The sequence below is a fragment of the Peromyscus californicus genome, unplaced genomic scaffold, assembly GCF_007827085.1.
Source record: "Peromyscus californicus insignis strain IS unplaced genomic scaffold, ASM782708v3 Scaffold_18__1_contigs__length_77618521, whole genome shotgun sequence".
NCBI lineage: Eukaryota > Metazoa > Chordata > Mammalia > Rodentia > Cricetidae > Peromyscus > Peromyscus californicus.
Genome location: NW_026294480.1, coordinates 5,621,344 through 5,643,370, shown reverse-complemented (window position 1 = coordinate 5,643,370; position 22,027 = coordinate 5,621,344). Strand labels below are relative to the sequence as shown.

General features: G+C 43.4%; 1 protein-coding gene across 2 annotated transcripts in view; it reads right to left on the bottom strand.

Annotated features, from left to right (window-relative positions):
- Adcy2 (adenylate cyclase 2) overlaps window positions 1-22,027 on the bottom strand; it is a 382,099-nt gene that overhangs the window by 246,945 nt on the left and 113,127 nt on the right. For both annotated transcript variants that reach the window (XM_052742939.1, XM_052742940.1), the window contains exon 3: window positions 19,417-19,578. In XM_052742939.1, the coding sequence (XP_052598899.1) occupies window positions 19,417-19,578 (162 nt within the window). The remainder of the gene's footprint in view (window positions 1-19,416; window positions 19,579-22,027) is intronic.

Genomic DNA, 22,027 nt, shown 5'->3' with positions numbered 1-22,027 from the left:
AATACATTTTCCTTTTACAAGTCTTGCATTTCACACCATCTGCTGATCTGGGCACTTCTCTTGCTGCCAGTCAGTTTAAATTTTATTTTTAGATGCCAGCTTTGGGCAGAGCATGAAAAACCCTCCAGGCTACATTTTCAGACATTCTAAACAAAAATTCTCAAGAGCTTTTGAAGACCTAATAAGAGCAGATCATGTCAGAAGCCAAAGCCACTTAAAATCACTTGGTTGTTTCATAAAAGCAGAAATAAAATCCAGTGCAAATGGAGAAGGGTCCAATAACAGGGGACCCTGTGACAGGGCCATGCATGGACTCTGGGATGGGACCATGCACACTGGTCAGGGAGGTTGGCTATAGCTAGGCAACTGGGAGGACAAAGTACCAGGGCAACAGTCTCACAAGAGACAGAAAGCTAAGAGTTGGTCCAGCATGGCAAACAAAGGATAGGGTGGACACCCCTCAGGAAGCTCTCTTTTTTCCTTAGTCTTCTCAGAAGATGGAATAAAAAACCCAGCGAGCACAGAGGTAAGACTTCAGGAAAACCAGGAGTTAGTAGGCTTGGGTAAAATAAAAGTCTCTTTTCATGAACAGTGTCTGTTATTGCAGAATGGAGACCCCAGCCAGGCAGCTAGGATGCATGCTGTGGAGAATGCTGACCAGCATGTGCTGGAACATTTCCATAGGCATTCCTGGACACTCTTTGGGAAAATGCTTAGCAGACCGCACAAGCCAAGCCAGGGAACTGATGGCATGTGCGTGCGTCTGCATTTCCCAGACACTCACAGCATCAAAAGATGTGGGTGTGCTGCTTGAAATGGAAGCATCTGCTTGAATTCCAGAAGATGTTCAGACACATTTGGGCATCACCAGAATCAGAGATGGGAAAAATGATAACAGCCCCAAATCTCACTGCTAGAGGAGAGGCGTGGAGATCAATCAGGTAAAAACAAGCCTGACTTCCATGAGGGATTTCACAAGTGTGCTTATTCTAAGACTCGAGGAACATGGAGACGGGGTGCAGTTCCAAGAGGAAGCTTGCTGTGGAAGCTACATACTCTAAGTCTTGGAAGAAAACAAACATCTATGCTGAGTAGGAAGATGCTGTCGGTAGCTACTCAAGGACTGTGTAGGTGAGGTCCTTCTCTACTTGGGGTGAGAGTAAGATTGATAGGTGGTATTCTGGCATAGACCACAGGCCACCTCTGTCCAGTGCCTGCTTCTACAAACAATTTTCTTGTAGCTCAGCCACACCTGTTGGCATGCACATTCCCTGCCTGTGGCTGTTCCCAGAGCAGGGCCGACCAGGCCAGTCACCAGATGGGCCCCTGATCTGAAAATATTTACTCCCCAGCCATTCTCAGAAAAACACAGAATCCCTGTTCTAGAGACACAGGGATCTGTCTTTGTGGCTGAGGATTCTCTTCATGAGCCCTGATGACAATCACTGTTCAGCAATTGGCAAGACCCAACATCGCTATAGAGAACCATCGCAATTCTCAAACTACAGCATGGACCATGGTAACGTGTTGGGAGATGGGTCCATCATGAAGAAAGTGGTCACCCCGTGAGCTGTTGAGTCTGCGTTCCTAGGTGTCAGCACTCTTTACAGGCCTCTGAGCAGACATTCAAATACTTGAGGGTTCTTTTCTCTTTCTTAAAAATCCTATCCACAGAGCTGTGGGTAAGTCCAGCTGCATAAGCCCAATGACCTGAGTTCAGATCCCCAGAACCCGCCTAAGAGTCAGACACCGTAGCACATGCACATGTAATCCAATTGTCCCTGTAGTAAGATGGGAAATAGAGACAGGAGAATCTCCAGAGCTCCTGGGCCGGGCCAGTGCGGCAGGGAATGACAGAACAGATCCTCTCTGAAACAAGGCAGAAGGCAAGGGCCAATACATGAGGTTGTCTGCTCACTTCCGCATGTGTGTCCTGGCACACCTGCCTGAACTCACATACAAACACGCGTGCGCACACACACACACACACACACACACACACACACACACACACCCTGCACACCACACACTAATTTTTATAGAAAGTGTTGGGATGTAGAAATTCTTGAACTAAGTCTGCTGGATGATGACCTAGCAATTCACACCAAATTTTAACAAGTTGTTTAAATCTGCAGTAAGAACAAAATTTAGTTAAAAATTTTATTTAAGGAATTAGTTTTGAAGCCACATAATGGTGGTGGAGCATTCCTGTAATCTCAGCATGTGGGGAGTAGAGGTAGGGGGTCAGGAGTCTTAGGTCATCATTGACTACATGGGAATTTGAGGCCATCCTGGGGTATATGAGATGCTGTCTCAAAACAAAACAAAACAAAAACAATTTAGTTTTATGGAGCAATTAAACTATTCTTTATGCTTACCTTTCAGACAATATAATCATCTTCCATAGCTGTGGGTGGACACATAACTGTAATTATTCTGTCTGATACAGAACAATACAGCTAAACATCATAGGATTCACCCCCTAACTGCTATAGAAAACACTACAGATGTTATGATCGATGTGAAATATTTCCTCCCATTTAAAAATCTTTGGCAGTGGCTCTCTCCTAACTTTAAAAGATCAATGTTTGCATGCTCTTGAAAAATAATCCAGAGAAAGAGAGGGGGTGGGAAAGCTATACTCTGATAATGGGCTGCCACTTACAGGACATGTGACCACACCATCAGGTAAGCTCACATGAAGCCACGTCCTCAGTCCAGTTCTATTACTCCTCTTCTTCCACACATAGGACATAGGCCATGGAAGCTCAAACCCGAGCTGAGTTGCTCAAACTCATGTGACCCATTTATGCAGAACTAGCACCTGGGCTCACTCCTTCCTGACTCCAGGATGAAGGCTCTCTCCAGGATGCACCATGCCACTGTAGTGAAGGGGAACCATGGCTGTAGTGTCTGCTGGGAGCCCCAGATCTAAGGCAATGCTATGGTGGTATTTTATTTGTACTGAAATGTGATTTTAATTGTATGTTAATAAATAAAGTTGCCCGGGGGTCAGAGCTATTAGAGCCATAGCAAAAGCTGGGCGTTGGTGGTGCATACCTTTAATCCCAACACTTGGTAGGCAGAGCTAGGTAGATCTCTGTGTGTTCAAGGATACAGCCAGCATTGGAGACACACGCCTTTAATCTCAATACCAACCATAGAAGACCTGGAGGTCTATACAGACAGGCAGTGACGAGGCAGTCATGTGGTTGGTTTTACAACCAATGAGAAGGCAGAACAGAAAGTCTATATAAAGACAAACAGACAGGAAGTAGGCCTCTTTCGGAGAGGTCTCTTGGCTGAAGAGGCTAGCTGCAGCAGGCGGGTAAGGCTCTTAGCTCTGATCTCTTGGCTTTCATCTTTGCATTAGTTCTGTGCTTCTTATTTAATAAGATGGTCAGTTAAATCTACACAATGCTCCTCCTCTGAATAGGTTTCCAGGGTAACATGGGAGCCAGAGAGAGGGAAATGGATCCACTGTTAGAGCTCATTCATAGACACCCAAATACCCAGGACATACACTTGTGGTTACTGAGGACTTCCTACATGTAAGACCTAGGTTTTCTGTCAAGTAGTGGCTAGGTGTCAATGCCAGATTGTTCCATAGAGCACAGAACAGCTGTAACAGATCCGAAAGGACCTATGTCAAGGAAGGGAGGGACAAACTGTTGGAGAGCTGGGACTGTGCTCTAGGGCTTGTTGCTATCTCAATAGTGACGGGCTAGCCTGTTCTTCCAGCAGTTAAAATTGTAAACAGACACTTAAATGGTTATAACATGGTCTTCAGGTAGGTGTGCATGAGGCTGAGCTATTGCAAAGACCCAACAGAAAGGAAAGTACCCGGACCCAGAGGAAAAATGAGAGGCAGAGAAGTGACCTGGGGACAGAAGAGAGTGGAGAAACCGAGTATAAGATGCGGCAGTTGGGAGGACAGAGTGTTGGGAAAGGGGCAAAGTGAATCTCAAGTCACAGGATGAATCACCGAGGTAGCAGTGCCTTCCACAGACATGAAAGATTCATAAGCTGGTAAGTAATGATTGAGTTTGGGGGCCCCTGCTGAGACTCCCATGGGGTCCAAGCTGAGGAGTACTGAAGATGCATGGTGAAATCTGGGAGTAGAGACCATGCAAATGATTTCTAAATCACATGGAAGTCAAAAGGTCAGCAGTGAAATAGGAATCTTTACTTTGAGACATTATAAATATTAGATTTTAAAACCCTTTAAATAATAAATAAGAATCTCAGTTTGGCCCCAAAATAAACTTGAGGTGGTTTGTAAGAGTCCCATAAAAATGTACTCTAACACCAGGATAAAATGCCTACCCACTCCCTGGTCTCTTTGCCAAAGCTCACACAAACTTGAAATTCCCCCACAAGAGAGAGGTAAAGGAAGGAAAGGAAGTCATTGCTGTTTACACGCTTACTTTCATCCCTACTTCCTTATAGGTAAGCTTTACTCTAAAAGTCTAAGATGAATTTGAAAGTGTATTCATAAGACAATCTATGGCTGACTGGCAGGTCACAAAAATCCTCACAGCTGTTAAATGAACAGCAAAGCAGGCATTGGATAAGAAGAGGACCCAGGAGGGATTCTGATGTCAGCAGATCATACAATCATACAAGAACTAGAAATGCCATGCTTATGGCAGGGATGCCACTGGAGACCGCCTTGGGCTAGTGTTGGGTGAAGACACTGACCACTCTGGGAGTAGCTGGCTACATACTGGGAGGTAAAGTCCATGGTCTCTGGCCCATGCTGGGAAAATTAGAAGTCAAACCTCCAAGGCAGATAAACAGGAGGGGAAGAGGAGGAGATGGAAGACGTGTTGAGCCATGCAGAAAATACAGTTTAATTGGTGTCTTATCAATGTGTCCACTTTTGGCAAGAAGGGTCCCCAATGATCACTCCTAAGTTCTATGTGATCAAGGTTCTCACCAAAAAAGCCACTTTTTGCCCAGGCCAAAACCAAAACCAAACCAGGCCAGCCATGAAACTTCAAGGCATTGCAGGCATGCATTGTGGTTCTTGGAAATGTCTGAAAAAGGTACCCAAAGGAAGGCAATCAAAATGGGGACAATCACCTGTACTGTCTGCCACTAAACAAGCCGCACAGGATTTGTCGGGATGGTGGGGTTTCCACATACTTCACCTGCATAGGTATGGGTTTCCAAGTCACCTCAATGTCTCCCTTCAGATCCATTGTTTTAATTCAACAACTGCCAGATGTTCTAGTCCCCTTAAGTGAGGTTTCAACACGGGAATACTTTTCACTGGGAGTGCCACCATGAGATAACCCACTCGATTGGAGTCTGGGTCATCTCCAGGAGTGGAAGGTGAGAGGGATTCCCCATGAATGTTCTGGTCTGCCTCAGAGACTGCTCCACAACCACAAGAAACATTCCCTCCTCTTGTCAATGGATGTTAAATTTGAGCAACACGCTACTGACAGTATTTTGAGTAAAACATACGGCAGTTGTCAATAGATTAGTGGGCCCAGTTTCCGCTGCAATATTCTGAAAATGCCCCCGTGTATGCGGGGAATTAAGCCAGTGCTCTTACTGCCTGGTTAAGTAGATAAAATGAGTCAGTCTTAACTGGTCCAGAGACAGAAGTTATAGAGGCTATATACAAGCAAACATCTAGCCATTATTCTTCCTATGGGTCGTGTGAACATTAATGAGGGTAGCTCAATTTTGGTTCAATTTTCTACCAAGGAGGAGCAATCCCGGACCCTCGCAGTTCTATTTATAAATCCCATTTCTTCAGTAATATTTTGGGTCTTTCCTCTGGTTATTTTATAATATTGTAAGTTTGGGGAGTTCAGAAGATTATTTTAAATTCCATGTAAAAATCTGGGTTATCCTGAAGACAATAAGAGCATGACGCAAACATTTTAGGAGGTTTTAGGATCGTTATCATCTTTTTTGTTATTGTTATTGTGGTGGTTAGGACAAGAATGACCCTCAGAGTCTCCAGTGTTGAATACTTGGTGCTCAGGTGATGTAACTTTTTGGGAAGTATTAAAAATTGCAGTCTCTTTGGCAGCGGTGTGTCTTAGTTTGCTTTTTTTTATTGCTGTGATAAAAACACAGGACCAAGGCAATTCATAAAAGAAAGAGTTTAAGGGCATGTGGTTTCAGATGATTAGAGTCTAAAGTCTTCATGACAGGGAGCATGGACAGTAGGAAAGCACATCATTGGAGCCGTAGCTGAGATCTCTCATCTTAAGACACAACCATAGGCAGAGAGGCCTAATTGGGATTGGCTTGGGTTTTTGAAACTCAAAGCCCACCCTGAGTGTCACACCTCCTAATACTTCCCAAACAGTTCTACCAGATGGAGCTCTTACTCAAACATATGAAGCTATAGCGGCCATCCATTCACATTCAAAGCACTACAAGGTGTGTCAGGGGGCCTAGCTTTGATGCTTAAAAAGCCTCTCACCCTTCCAAGTGTGGACCAAGATGCGAGCGCTCAGCTGCCATTTCTGCCCTGCCACTGTGCCTTCATTTTGCCGTCACTGACACCAACTCTCTGGAGCCATGATTCCCATTAAACTCTTTCTCTTTTAAGTTGCCTGGGTCATGGTGTTTTATCACAGCAATAGAAAGGTAACTTGTAATTTGAAAGGTAATGAAACTTTCAGAATTACTTTTAATGGATACCAGACCTAGTTGATCAACACTTAAGACCCAGTGGAGATGCTTAAGGAGGGTGAAGGCCACAAAAAGAACTGTCCATTGATTCTCTTGGCTTGGTGAGAGCAAAGACATTTGGTACCTGCTTGAGGGTCTACATGTGGTCACATATGTATGTGTGTGCTCCATTATCCCAGATCTCAGGGGCTTAGTCACATGAGTACCAGTTAATGCTGTTCACCTGCAGGTATGGGGCAAAAGTGATTTTAAAAGCCCGCAGTTCTGCCACAGGGAATTCATCTCAAGGCCCATGGAATGTGTGCCAGGAAAAGGGGGCAAGAAGAACACAAAGACACATAAACATGCCGAGCTCTGATGTGATACATCCCACGGAAGGTGAGAATCAAAACGCAGAACAAGTTTTACAGAAGCCTGGAATATGGGTGCCTTATCCCCCCACCTCCATCCCCATATCCACACGCCACCAATGGCCACTGAAGGCAGGGATGCTGACACTGCCCCCCACCTTAACTCTGCTTCTTTTCTACCCAGAAGCATGCTTGTCTTTTGGAAGATGGAGTTATAAAAGGAGAGATGGACAAACACTGTTCAAAGATTACAAGGGAAGACCTCTGCATGGATGCCTTCAACTATCCAACTAAAGTTCTCAGGCAAACCACTCTGGGGCTGGGAATCCAAGAACAGTGTACCCTGTAAATGACTCCTTCACTCTCTTAGCTTCTGCATTTTCTATCCCATCTTAGGTCACGGTCTTGATCTACAGTTTGAGTCTCAGACACAAAATACAAGGTAGGTTTTTAAGAAGTTTTTGAGAATTAAATATTTTCAGTTTACAACATGAAGATGACATTTCATCTTCTCAGCCTAGGAATTGACTAGAACACCGAGGAGACAGAAAACACATAAGCCATTTATGGTTTCGGTATGAGACAACTGAGATGCCAATGTCAGTGTGATGAGTATCAAAGGTAAGCAGGTGACAGAATGGAGATAAAAAAGAGACAGTGTAAGGGACATTCATGGAGGAGATGACATGCAGCACAAGGAAAAGGAGCTTTGCTTTTCAAGGGACCACTCAGATGTGGGCAAGAGGCTCAACCCGATGAGATTGGGATATTTAAAAAGCCCAAATAGGGAAAGAAGTATATAAGCAATGCACCTTGATAGTGGGATTTTAATCCTAGTGATGTGAGTGTCTCCACTGGCTATGGAGAACCACAACGATAAATGTGTGGTTGGTGGTCAGGAGCCAGATCTCAGGAGTTGGTTCTCTCCTTCCACTGTGGATTCTGGTGATGTAATTGAGGTCATCATGATAGTAGTTCACCCAACAAAAGTGCCTCAGCATGTTTTAGTGATTGTGAGGAGGGCCAGCAGCAGCATGGCCAGTGTGGAGCTCATGTGGAAAGACTACATTGGAAACAGGAAGAAAGCTGGGGGGATGCTCACTGGGTCAATAGTTACTTGCCACGTGTGGTGGTTGGAAAGAAAAGGGCATGGCACTCTCAGGAGGTACAGCCTTGTTTGAGTAGGTGTGGCTTTGTTGGGGGAAGAGTGTCACTGGGGACAGGCTATGAGGTCTTAGAAGCTCAAGCCCCACCTAGCGGCCCATTGTCCCTTCCTGTTGCCTGCTGATCTGGAGGTAGAGCTCTCAGCTCCTTCTCCAGCACCAAGTCTGCCTGCAGGCCACCATGCTTCCTGACATGAGGATAATGGACTAAACCTCTGAACTGTAAGCCAACCCCAATTAAATGATTTTCCTTTATAGGAGTTGCCATGGTCATGGTGTCTCTTCACAGCAACAGAAACCCTAACACAGACACCATGCAAGCATGATGACCTGTGTTCCATCCCCAGACTCCAGAGTGGAAAGAAACAGTCAACTCCTGACAATCACACATGCACATAGCCCATGTATGCCTGTACTCAAATACTCATGCTATGTACACACACATTAAATAATAATAATAATCAATAAAATTATATTTCAAAAGAATACACAAAAAGCGAATAGGATACCATCTATAACCTTAATTCAATAAAACTATAATCAGTGATAAATGTAAAAATTAAAAAATAGCCTAAAACAAAACCATCACTACCACCACCAACAAAAGTTTTCTACACCAAAAAGGAAATACAAACCAAGTTTAAAATATGTAGAAAATAATGGTAAGGAGTATATATATGTAAGAGTAAGAGTTTGGTACTTATATAGCTGAGAAAGAAAAAAGAACTATATGAATTATCTAACACAAAAAGCAAAATGAAGGGAAATTAAGATATGAATGAAGGGAAAAAAACAGAAGCTGAAAGTCATAAAAACAATGCATCGATCCAAAAGTCAGTATTTGTAGTAACAAAGTAAAATAAGCAAAATATTAGCTGGATGAAACTGAAGTTGGAATAAGGATATGACTCATGACTAAGTCTCTAACCAGGGAAAAGTAAATAGAAATACAGAAAAAATTGAAACTATGAATAGATTACTCAATTTTGAATGAGAAAGTCAGTATTTATAAGAGATTATATTTTACCAAAACAAACTCCTGGGGAGAAAGGAAATCTAAACAGAAACATTTTTACAGGAAAAACAGAGGATGGTATCTACTCTAACTTAACCTAGTCTAAGCTAATACACTAAACACTACAGTTTAAAGTTTGTGACTAGCAAATCACTCAGTGTCATCGACAGTGAGAGAGATGCTTGCTCTTACCATCCTCAAGACAAAAGCAAAATCCTTAATAAATTACCAGCCAAAAATTCAAGCAGAAAATTAAGAAAAGTACAGCATACCTCCACCAAGATAATTACAGATTCTCAAGATTTCCTCAACATTACGTAAGCAGGGAACTGTACGGTCTTGTCCATACTGGATACACAAGCCTGTTTGTGACAGTTCAAGATTCCTTCTTTAAAGAAAAGGAAGAGAGATGAAAACTTCTGTAGATGAAAATCGATGGCTCCTTCCTTCCAATTATAAACTTCATTTAGCTCAACACCCATACTAGCCTGTTTAAAGAAGATTGTCCTACTAAGCTAAAAGTTGTATCAGTGAAGTCTACCCACCATCTTCATGCTGGAAGTATATCTTGTAGAGGTAGCTTGAAAAACAACTGGAAAGGAATGAGTTTTGTTTTTTTTTTTTTTAATAATAAAGTGATCTACCTGACAATGCCACCACCGTTTGCCTGGAGAACAAAAATCAAAAGAGAAAGTACTACAAACTCCAGGAGACTTTAAGAGTGGTGCTAAGAAGTGTGCCCACGGAAACCCATTGGGAGCTCGCTCTCTCTCTCTCTCTCTCTCTCTCTCTCTCTCTCTCTCTCTCTCTCTCTCTCTCTCTCCATCTCTCTGTCTCTGTCTCTCTCTCCTCTCCTCTCCTTTCTCCTTCCTCACTCCCCCTCTCCCTTACCAATCTCTCTAAGATGGGCAAAGAGCCAAGGGCAGTTGTTTAGTTGTCTTAGCTATCTGAAATCATCTGGGAAAACAATCATTTTTACTTTCTTTATGAGTGAGTTTTATTTTACAAGGGTTAAATCCCCAAGCACTCTTAATTTGGTTGGCTTGTCCTTATTTTCCTATGTCACCATAAATACTTTCCAAGGAGGTGTCTTCATATGCTATGCACCACAGAGCCTAACAAGCTCATAGGTGTTGGAGAACCAGGGAGCCAGGGAGCAGTCTACAATAACCATGAGGGAAAGAAGTGGACCTGCAGATAACTGTGGGGACGGGAAACCATGGTGAGGTCAACAGTAGATCCCCTAATTTTATGCCCACTAGGATTTTCAGTATATATTTTCTTGGGAATAAGAATTTGGCAAATTAAATCAGAGAAGTTGAAATTAGAACTTTCTGGATTTAGAGTGGGTCCTATTACTAGAACAATTATCCCCACGAAAGGTAGAAGAAATGAAGATATGGAGACAAAGATTAGAAGATGCAGCATGTGAAGAGGCATAGAGTGATGGTGTCTGAGTCCAGAGAACAAGATTCACTGGCCTACCAGAAGCAAGGACTCTAGTGTAGCTGAAGTTTTCCTGTGTCCTGGCCTGCAGGCACTTGGAACAAATCTCTTCCACTCATGTCCCCCAAGTAAACACACAGAGACTTATATTACTTATAAACTACATGGCCATGGCAGGCTTCTTGTTATCTAATTCTTATATCTTAAATTAACCCATTTCTATAAATCTATACCTTGCCATGTGGCTCATGGATTACCAGTATCTTAACATCTGCTTCTCATCATGGCGGCTGGCAGCATCTCTCTGCCTCAGCCTTCCACTTCCCAGAATTCTCCTCTCTCCTTGTCCCGACTATACTTCCTGCCTGGCTACTGGACAATCAGCACTTTATTTATCAATCAATCATCCACAGCAAAAACTTACAAGGTTCATAAGTCCCCTCCCTAAGGTTATATGAGCAGTAAACAACTACTACTGAGAAGAGACTCTTCTACGGTGCAGCTCCCTGAAAGATCCATGAGGAAGTCCATTGATGCTATTTTTGTTGAGTCTTCATCTATATGCTTTTGAGTGACACAGTTGCTCCTGTAAATAACTCCACATCCATGTTTCTGGGAGCAACCCTAATGAAATCATTTGTTCACAAAGCTGGAATTGGGTGGTATTGCTTCTTTGGTATGTGATCAGTGCCCTATAGGGGGCAAATAGGTATTTGTTCTTATTGCCACTGGGATATATATATATATATATATATATATATATACACACACACACACAACATTCTGACACAGAGGTTTAGGTTAACTAGGAGTGCCCTAGCACCAACACCCAAGGCGAGGGAAGGAAGTGGAATTGGATGGAAGGAGAATTTGTAGTTCAGGGATGTGCTTCAGAAAATCCCATGAATGCTCTGGGGCTGAAGAGACACATCACTGGGCCAACATTAGATGAATGTATACCCTTGATGTGGTCAGTCAAGGAGATGGGCCACCCTCACAAGAGCCATATGGTCCTGGGCAGGCAGGTCTCTGTAGGCATTAGACAGTCCCTTGGGGGATGACAGCTGAAAGCCAGCATCTGACAGCATCTTCAAGTGCTGGCAGCCCATATTGTCTGTGGGAGAAACTGGGAGTATCACCTCCGTGTCTACCACACACAGCTGTAAGGCAGAAGTGAGATCCAAACCCAGATCCTGCCTGATACTGAGAAGCTTCTGCCCACCTCCCTATGCTCCTTGCTATATAACAATGCTAATGAAATTTGGAGTTTCTCTTTACGGTGAGCCTGAGCCTTGAGTCTGTCCACCAAGGTCTCTCGTCTCTTAGGAGATGTGAAGTGGAGGCTCAGTGTTCTCATCCTCTGGTGACTTCTGGGCAAACAGAAAGTGTGTTTCTCCCTCTGTCGCCAGCCTGGTGAGGCTGTTGCACTCTGAAAATGTCCTGGGAATGCTGTGCATCTAGCATGAAGCAGTCATTACCAACACTTGATGCTCTGAGTGCTACATGCCTGGCCCAGTTAAGTCCTTTCCATTTATTTCCCCATCTCACCATTTCTGCTGCCCTTGGAATGAATGCCCTGGGCTGTCCACCCTGTCTTGCACTCAACAAAATAGGGTGACTGCACCCCTACAACATGATCAGTCAGGGACAAAGGCCACCGTCATGCCAGGATAACTGTTCCCATTTTGTAGATCATTAGGCCCAGCCACAGCTCTGTCTTTCCTTGAACTATGCCCCAGAGTCATGTTGTACCCCTTCTCTCTACTTATTCATCTCAACATGATTCTTCTCTTAAAAAGGGACCCTCAGGAAAATGGCAGCTTTCTCCCAGAGGACAAATAACAGCTACACACAGCAGACGCTTCATTCTGTGGGCAGGTGCATAGGGAAAGGATGGGGGAGTGGGTTGCATGACTCCTCATTAGCAGTGCTCATCTTCTAACGACCCTCTGTGCATTTCAAAGACTAATTATCAATGTTTTTTTTTTTTTGTTTGTTTGTTTTTTTTGTTTTTCGAGACAGGGTTTCTCTGTGTAGCTTTGCGCCTCTCCTGGAACTCACTTGGTAGCCCAGGCTGGCCTCGAACTCACAGAGATCCGCCTGGCTCTACCTCCCGAGTGCTGGGATTAAAGGCGTGTGTCACCACCGCCCGGCTATCAATGTTTTAATGAACATCATGAATCAGCTTCCATCACAAACTACCTTCCTAAAAAAAAAAAATTTGTAATTATCAGAGCTTCTGCTATTTGTAAGTATCGAACCAAAGACACACGAATTAGTGAAGGTAGGAAGAAGATCCCTCTTGATTTGTCAAATAAAATGCCAGCAAAAAGTGTAGAGAAAATTTTGATAAATCTGTAACAGTGTAATTTGTGTGCAGAAAATGATTCCCTTTGAAGGAGGGAGGTCACACAGTTCGGATGATAAAATCAATAAGAGGATAGACACGGTTCACAGATTACAATCCCTCTTAATTTTCAGGACATCCTTCTTTTCATGCACCCTTTATCAAATCTTTCAGAACACATCTGCGCTCTGATAGATCCATGGCCTTCACCTTTGTTCAATACCCCCCAACACACACACACTCACACACACACACACACACACACACACACACACACACACACACACACTCACACACACACTCGCACACCTGATTCATAAAGGCCACAGAGAAAACTTTGACCTCTCTCTGCAACAGATAGGCTGCTAACTGCAAACCTGAAATCCAGTCTCAAAATCCTGTGCTTTCACTCTAGAAACTGCTGGAATATTACTTGTGTGATTTTTATGTCATGAAGTAGGAGTTAATGCTGTTCACTTGTTCTCTCTCCCCTATGGGCCAAGGTGGAAATTCTCTGCAGTCAGATCAGATGATGGGAAGGCTGAGTGGGGAGGGCAGGCAGGGAGAGAAAGAGGAGCATGGGATGCTTTCACGTTAGCTCTCAAGTTTGTTCATGTGACACACCTGTTCTCCCTTCCTTCCTGTCCCAGTCCACTTTCCTCCCAGAATCAAATGATGTTAGAACATGTAAGTGGTAAGCAATACTTTACTACAACAAAATATGAATTCTACTCAAACCATAGCTTTGTGATATAAAGAATGATTGTTTTCTTGTGGAAAAATAATAATATTCAGTGCTTCTCTGAAAACAAACAGGACAGTGTCCCAAATTTCTAGCAATTAGTCCCTTCCACACCAGAAACTGGGCAGCTGGCGACCTGCTGTTTTTCCTTTGAGCTTTTCAGATTAGACCCCAAATGCAATTGAATTCCAGGCTCCGATGTACACTTCCTGAATTACATTTCATCTCAGTTACATAACAAACCTATGCCACCGCTGATTACAAACTCACCACAATCGTCTACACTAGGTGCAACGAAGATGCTCCACGTGCTTCACAACTTAAACGTGTTAAAGCTGTCATAGTGTCAAAGAATCCTGCACCAGTTTCCCTGACATCTGAGTAATCCTGTTAGAAAACCAATAAGGAGTCCTTAGCCCATCTTCTTTCATAAATATGGATTCTCATATAACCAACTGACTTAAATAAATCTATATTCAAATTCCCCCCCTCTCCCAGGGGAAAAGGAAAAGATATAGGAAATGAAAATTCAGAACGTGCTGTGAATTCCAAGGAAATAAAGATACAAGAAGAGTAACTACAATTCAAATGCAAACCGCAGCCACGGTTCACAGACAGAAATGCCCGAACATTTCTTCAAGTTGGTTAGGCATCATGAGAACAGTGATGAGGACATCTAAAAGTGAGGAAAATGGAAACCAGGCAAGATACATATTTAAGATGCAAGAGTGCTTGCGGGCACAAGATTCAGGCTGGACCACTGCCCTTGGCTGTGAGATAGGACTCCAGTCTTCCCTCTTCCTCCAATGGCTGCCTAACTGTCCACTCCCCAGGTTCAGGCAGGATGCAGTCACCACAGTGGGGGAGGGGTGTGTGTGTGTCTCATCTTGCCTACCCTGATCACATTTTCTTTACCCCTCCTCTCCACAAACAATGATGCAATTCAAAATTTGTTCTTTCGTTGTCCCATCTCTTCTGCCCATTGGCTTTCTTCCTTTGCCCTAAATAAAACAGTCATAGTGGCAGCCTCACATGGATGGGTCTTCAGATCCTGCACATGGATGGATCTTCAGATCCTGCAGAGCAAACAGGATTGCAGAGAGGAATCTAGGCATGGTGGGAAGACACCCATGATGCCTAACATGGGAGCCTGGTTTTACAAGGAGATTAAGATTAGCCATTATTTCTTTGCAACTGTTGGTCAAAGAACGTACATGTGTGCTGACAAAATATGGTCAGCAGCTTCCTGACTGCCAAGCTGGCCTCATGCTCCTTCTGCTGTGTCTTCCCCACCATGATAGACCATATCTTCTTAGGGACTGTGAGCCAAAAGAAACCCTTTCTCCGCTAAGTTGGTTTAGTCCACGCATTTTATTATAACAATGGAAAACCATCCAATACAAAAATGTACAACAACCAATGCAGCCATCAATATATGGGCCTCACATTGGTATGATGACATCCCAATAGCAAAAACCAAAAATACCCAATGCCCAGATGTTACCTCTAAACCTTCTCCACTACAAGGAAGCAGAGGACAGAGGCTGGAGCTCTCTTGGCAGAGTGCTGACTGGGCATGCAATCAAGCTCTGTTTTATGTTGTGCACACCTCTAATCCCAACACTTAGGAAGCAGAGGTAGGAGAATCAGAAATTCAAGGTCATTCTTGGCTATAGAAAATTCAAGACCAACCCGGACTACATTAAACCCTGCCTTGGTAAATAAATTAATGAATAAATAAACATGTAAAGAAGCAGAGAGCCTTAATTTTAGGGGTTTGCCAGGGCAAAACAAGGTGAGCCTGAAACCTCTTATTCTACAAGACAGAAAAATTCCAACAAGATGAGGATGTGCCCAAAAGGCTAGTCAGCTTGGTGGGGGCCCCTAGAAATGCTCCTGTGATAGACATAGTTCAACACATATCAAATAAAATAGGAAACATGGCACCATGTGTATATAAATAATAAAAGAACTGAAAAGCTGAAAGACAGGATGCATACCTACCTTCAAGTTCCTTCCTACAAAGCAAGTGTCATCAACAAAGATGCATGTAGCAATTTCACAGCGGTCAAGCTCAGTGTACTCAGACTAAGAAGACTGCAGCACCCCTTCTAGAACTCCAGGACCTGTGGTCTTGATTCTTAACAAAGATGGAAACCTGAATCAGTTCACCAGGAGACATCAAACTCAAGTTGAAAGACATTTCACGTTCAGTGGGCCTATAATCTTCAAGAGTGTGACCTCCATGAGCATTGAAGAGAGAGCAAGGACGGCTTCAGACCGAAACACAGAGAATCGATAACATATTGCCGTAGAAGGCTCTGAGCTGTACCCCTCAACTACAAAGTATAATGACTCTGAGCTGTACCCCTCAACTACAAAGTATAATGACTCTGAGCTGTACCCCTCAACTACAAAGTATAATGACTCTGAGCTGTACCCCTCAACAACTACAAAGTATAATGACTCTGAGCTGTACCCCTCAACTACAAAGTATAATGACAAAAAAGGAAGAGTGAATGGGGCAATCATGTAAGAGTAATGGAGTGACGTGGACTTTCAGACACTGACTGGTGCATTACGGTTATATAAGAGACTTGAACTGTGGGGGGGAAAATATTGGGATGATGGGCACATCATATTGGTTAATGGATCAGTAACGTGCCTTTAAGTAGTTGAAGGAGAAAATAATTCTCTGTATTGAACTTGTGACTTACTGATAAGTCTGTAATCATTTCAAAATAAACATTATAACATGCATTGAAGGGTTACACTTGAAGTTTCTTACGTGTTAGACAGGAGTTTCTATAAATATCAATCACTAACTGAATTTCCTCCACCATGGGATGGGACTGCTTTGAGATAAATGGTGGTTAAATGAATTTCCTAAGAACATTTAACTCTGGCACACAGCATTGAAGAGTGGTTTGCTCTTCAGTAAGTATTTCACTTCACAGACAAGTAAGACATGATCTCAGTAGATTGCCCATGCCACAGATGCACCGTAATAAAAAATTCTTAGTGTGAATGTAGACTAAGCAGGTTTTTTCCTTGGCTGATAGCTTAGAAGCAAAGCAGTGTCATCATTGACATAAAGCCTTCCTCCACACTTGATCAGTATCCTACACGGTAGAGTATTGTTCTGAATACTACACACAGTGATCTAACAGCAGACCTACAGCATTCCAACTTATTACAAGTACTGTGAATCAAAAGAAGTCAAGGAAGTGTTTTTCCCATTCCAGTGGTATCTTTTAGGTTTCATTTCCAGCAGTGGTCAAGAATAATAAAACTCATTGCTTCATACTTGTTTACACATGAACCCTTCTTGTTAATAACATTTAATACACTGTATCCTTTTTTAATCCATCACTGTATTCTACCTTTTTGACTCTTGGAATCATAGAATTATTGAAGACATTAGAAACGGATCATGACGTCTTCTTTTCTGTCCAATATTATCTTTATATGAAACACTAGAGCATTAAGCAATGGTTAAAATCTTTTATACAATTCCATAATTATCTTACTTCTGGCTACCAGCCATCATATTTTCCTTTCAGTTTTGGGAAAAAGTTTTAAAAAATGTACACTAGTTTTTTTCTAATTTCTTTCACCAACAGAGACAACAACGCATCAAAAAACAATTCAATTCAATATACAATGGCCTAAAACACACATTTCTTTGTAAAGCATTGAATTTTCCTATTTTTATAACTCTGATTTTTCTGACAGCTATTAAAGCTTTCTGTCCCAAGATGTAATACTTCAGGTCTTCATCAAGGAAGCAGGGAGATGGGTGCACTGTGACAGCATGTATCCAGTGGAGACCCCCTACCACACAGCTACCACAAACCATGAAACACCTAAGGGAGGCGCTGCCGGAGAGAGGGCAGCTTTTCCACAGTTGTGTCTGGAACGAAAATGGGCTGAGCAGATTCTGTACTCGATACGGCACTCGGCTACCCACCCAGGGCGTGGAGCTCCAGGTGCCAAGAGCAAACATGGTGGTACTATTGGTAGGAAAAGGGGGAAATCACCCACAGGTGCAGAGGGTAGCACACAGCAAAGAACTGGGGAGCAAACCCTGGGTGGAACCTGCACACAGAAGTTTCTGGAACCTTTTCAGGCCACAGTGGGATCATCTTTCCCTCAAATGGCATGGGAGTTGCATGGAGTTGGGGTTTGGGGAAAGTGGGGAGATGGGGGTCAAAGGGCACACATACTAAGAGGCACAAGTTTTACATGTGACATACAACATGCGTGGTGATGAGTATGTAAACTGGTCTGCCTAAGAATCCTTACACAGTGTGTTTGCATATCAGCTCAATGTGCTGTGTAGCTTGAATGTGTGTGGTCTTCATTTACCAATTAGAGAGTCTACAGTGATGTACGTCACCTCCGGTCATCCGTTTGAGTAAGTGCTGTCTGACCTCAGTACACAGTGTAGTGAGAGACCATTGCCTCCACTTTCAGTGCAGACAGAGGGTGCTATTACGCCTTGAGTTTCATAACGACCTCAAATGCCCTTGTGTTGACGGCTGGCCCCCTAAACAGCAGAGCATAGGTGAATGGTGAAAGGGGCAGAGAGCTCTAACTTCACGAAGGGGTTCAACCATGGATGGGGTCCTGGGTGAAAGGGCTTTTAAGGGGTGGGGCTTCTTAGAGGAAGCGGGTCACTGAGGGCATGAGGGCATGAAGGCATGCCTTTGAAGATAAGTTTTGTTCCCAGGCCCTTCTTCGCTCTCTCTCTCTCCTTCCTGGCAACCAGGAAGTAAGCCATGTGCTTCCATCACATGAACACCTGGTTTCTCTCACTGCCGAGGTCAGGTCGCCATATCTAAAAACCCCCTTTGTGTAGTCAGGATGCAGCTCAGCACTAGAGGATTTACCTAACACATTCCAAGGCTTTGGTTCAATTCCATCACAACCAAAAATTAAACACCCTTTCTACCAGCACAGTGCTCACCATCACTGAAATTTGTATCCATTAGCATATTTTATGCTATGGACGCATTTGTTGCAACTACCCCCAGACATTAAAATGATACATTTTTTTTTCAGATAAAAAAAAAACAAAACAGTTGCTGTTGGGAATAACTCCAAATTACTGACCCTAATGTTTATGAATACACATAATAGAAAATCAAATAGCTTTTAAAATGCTTTTAACTAATTAAATAGAATGGCTTCTTGAAATGCCACTTATTAGCAATACACAAATTTGCTGCTACAGCATTTTAAAGAACTGCTTTTTAATGCTCATGGATCTTCCAGAAGACTGAGAAATAGAAGTATTTTTTTAAAGAGACGGGTTGGAGAGACTTATGCTTCAAATCACATGATGTTTCATCCTAAAAGTAAGAGTCCTAAAATTATAGCATATAGTAAGATGTTAATGTATACCTTTGCCTCCAAAATCATATCACCACTCAGCAATCAGCAAAAGGGTGTTCCCATCCCCAATTATCCTCTGAACATTCGTTTCATTGCCTCTAATGGCTAAGTGACTATTGACCCGACTAGTGGAGGAGGCCAGGGCTGAGCAGCCCTTGCAGACCATGTCAAGGAGCAGAAAAGGAGCAGCTGCTTGAAAGAAGTCAACAAGGACACCCTGAGGGCACCTGGCTTCTCCCACTGATACTACGAAGGGCAGGGAAAGGCCACTGTTTCCCGCTGGGAAGGGCACTCACCTGCCAGGACAGGTGCTCCTTGGCCCCTGGGGCTGCAGACAGGTAGACGCTCAGCACTATGGTGTGGGAAGAGGAGGTGAGGACGCTGGCGATGACGGCATCTCGCATGTTGAAGGGAAGCATGGTGTACACCACGAAGATGATGAAGAGGAAGAAAGACACCTACAGAGGGAAGAAAAACAGTGTCAGAAAATCCCAGCTCCCTTACCATTAAAGGAGACGGACAACAACATGCTCATTTGAGAAACTGCATCACAAAATGGGGTGGAACAGACTCACTGAGTTATAACCGAGAACCAAGTCTACCCAGTGGGTAAAGCACTTCCCCTGGAAGTGTGAGGACCTGAGATTGAATCCCTGGAACCGTGTAAATCTGGATACGGTAGTCACACAGTCCTACAGTGAGACAGGAAGTGGACACTGGAAGCTTGCAGACAGGAAGTGGACACCTGGAAGCTTGCTTGCAGGCCAGCTAGCCTGGCGTGGGTAGTGGAGCCAAACAAGAGACTCTGTGTCAAGGCAGAAGTCGAGAACCAAGGCCTGAAGTTGTTCTTTGCCCTTCACATCTGCCATAGCATGCACGCAGGGATGCGTATACACAGATTAACAAGGGAAAAAGAAAAAATAACTAGCCACTGTGATGGGGGGAAAAAGATTCCTTGTGTGGGTCTTCAACTTTTAGTAAACAAACTACGGCAGATATGAGCTTGAGTTAAGGGGCACTTGTGTGAAAGAGCAACGTCAGTCTGGCATCACTGGGGTTTGGCATCATTGCTTTGCAGTTAGCAAAGGTAGATGCACAGGGCATGGATGCAGGTGGTTCAGCTGCTGTGGGACAGTTTAGCACTTCCTGGCAAGGTGGTTAAATATAGAGTGACCGTCTGATCCCAGTTTCACTCCCTGGTGCACTGAAAACAATTACTCAGAGAAATATACGCAAACACATATTTATCACAGAATTTGCATATCAATCAAAAGATGGGAACACAGATACCCATCAATGGATAGATATCACCTGTCATACCCATGCACCAGAATGTGATTCAGGAATAACATGGATTCAGGTCTTGACACATGGTACAGTATGGATGAACCTCAAAGGCTCTGTATTGCATGATTTCATTTATATAAACTATGCAAAATAAATAAATCCATGAGATAGGAAACAGATGTTGATAATCCAGTTGGCAAGGTCTGTGAGCAGGCCTGTGGGATAGGAGACGTGTAGTGTCGGCCTAACAAGTACAGACTTCCTTGGGGGTGAGAGATAAAGCTTTTGCATTGGACAGAGATGTTTAGTGCCCAATACTGGGAATGTACCAAATGCTACCACATTCTTCATTTTAAAATGGCTAACTTATATTTCATGAATTTGACCTTTATAATAACAATCGATATGAAACCACTTAGAGAAATTTTAGGATGGGAATCAAAATGCTTACTAGGTAATAAAACAGGAATATTTTTATTGCAAAAGAGCCAGAGATGGAAGAACATCAGAGAGAGTGAGCAGGTGATAACTACAACAAGGGAGCCTGAAGTCACGGACCTCAGGGGATAGAGTGGCATATGACTGCAGCATCCAGTGCCATCTGAAGAGGACACAGAGGCCCAGTCAGCTGGATGGACATGGACAGATCACCACAGCTTTTCTGGTGCAAATTTTATGTAAGTTCCCAAGTGTGACATGAGCACCAGGTTCTGAGGTTCTGCTCCCTACAGACTCAAAGACAGTGCAGCCCAGAGAGTGCCAGTTCTTGCCCATTCTGCACCACATTTATAACTTAAAGGCCTTGTGTATCTCCATGCCATGGTTCCAGGATGGCATCTTATCTACTGTCTTTGTATTACTGTTACAGTTGAAAGAACACACAGAAGAGGAGACGTTTACAGCCTAAAAATAAACATGAATTCCTAAAGCACAGCCTTCCATTCTCTTCAGGGCATTCTAAGTGGGGCATCCATTCATTCCACAAACATGCAGAAGCTCCTGGAGAGGGAGGAGAGGTGTCTCAATCATAGATCTGAGCCGTTACAACCAAGGGGATGAGTCTGGCATGCATGCCAGCTGTCTTCACGGCTGAGAGAAGGGCCACCCTTCCCACCCAGCCCCACTCTGAGGAGACAATGAAATGGCCTCTAAATCATCTTCTCTATTTGCTGCGAGTTCTGTCATCATGGAATGACAGCCAAGGAGAAAGCCACCGTGGGTGGGCAAAGTGACCAGAAGTCCTCAGGAAGCCCGAGTTTAGTGTGGGCCATCTGCTTCAAGCCCCCGCTTCCTCCCCTTCAAGCTATATTTATATGGGCTGTCAGGATAAAAAATGTGGGTGAGCAGATTAACATAGCAATACTTTTTCTAGCAAATATTTTTTCTTTTGCCTCTTCAAAATAAAAGACTATGGAGATGTTTTTCAGCAAAGCATTAGTAGTCAGCATGACACACATTCTGCCTTTCCTATTCTGTACAGGGAACAAGAAGCCAAGGCAGAAACTTGATCTTAGGTAATTTACATATGAAGATGCAGAGTGTGGAAGAAACCCAGTACTGCTTTCAGGAGTACTTCATGGAGTGGGCAATGATCTGCCCAGACAGACAGGGATTAGCTCC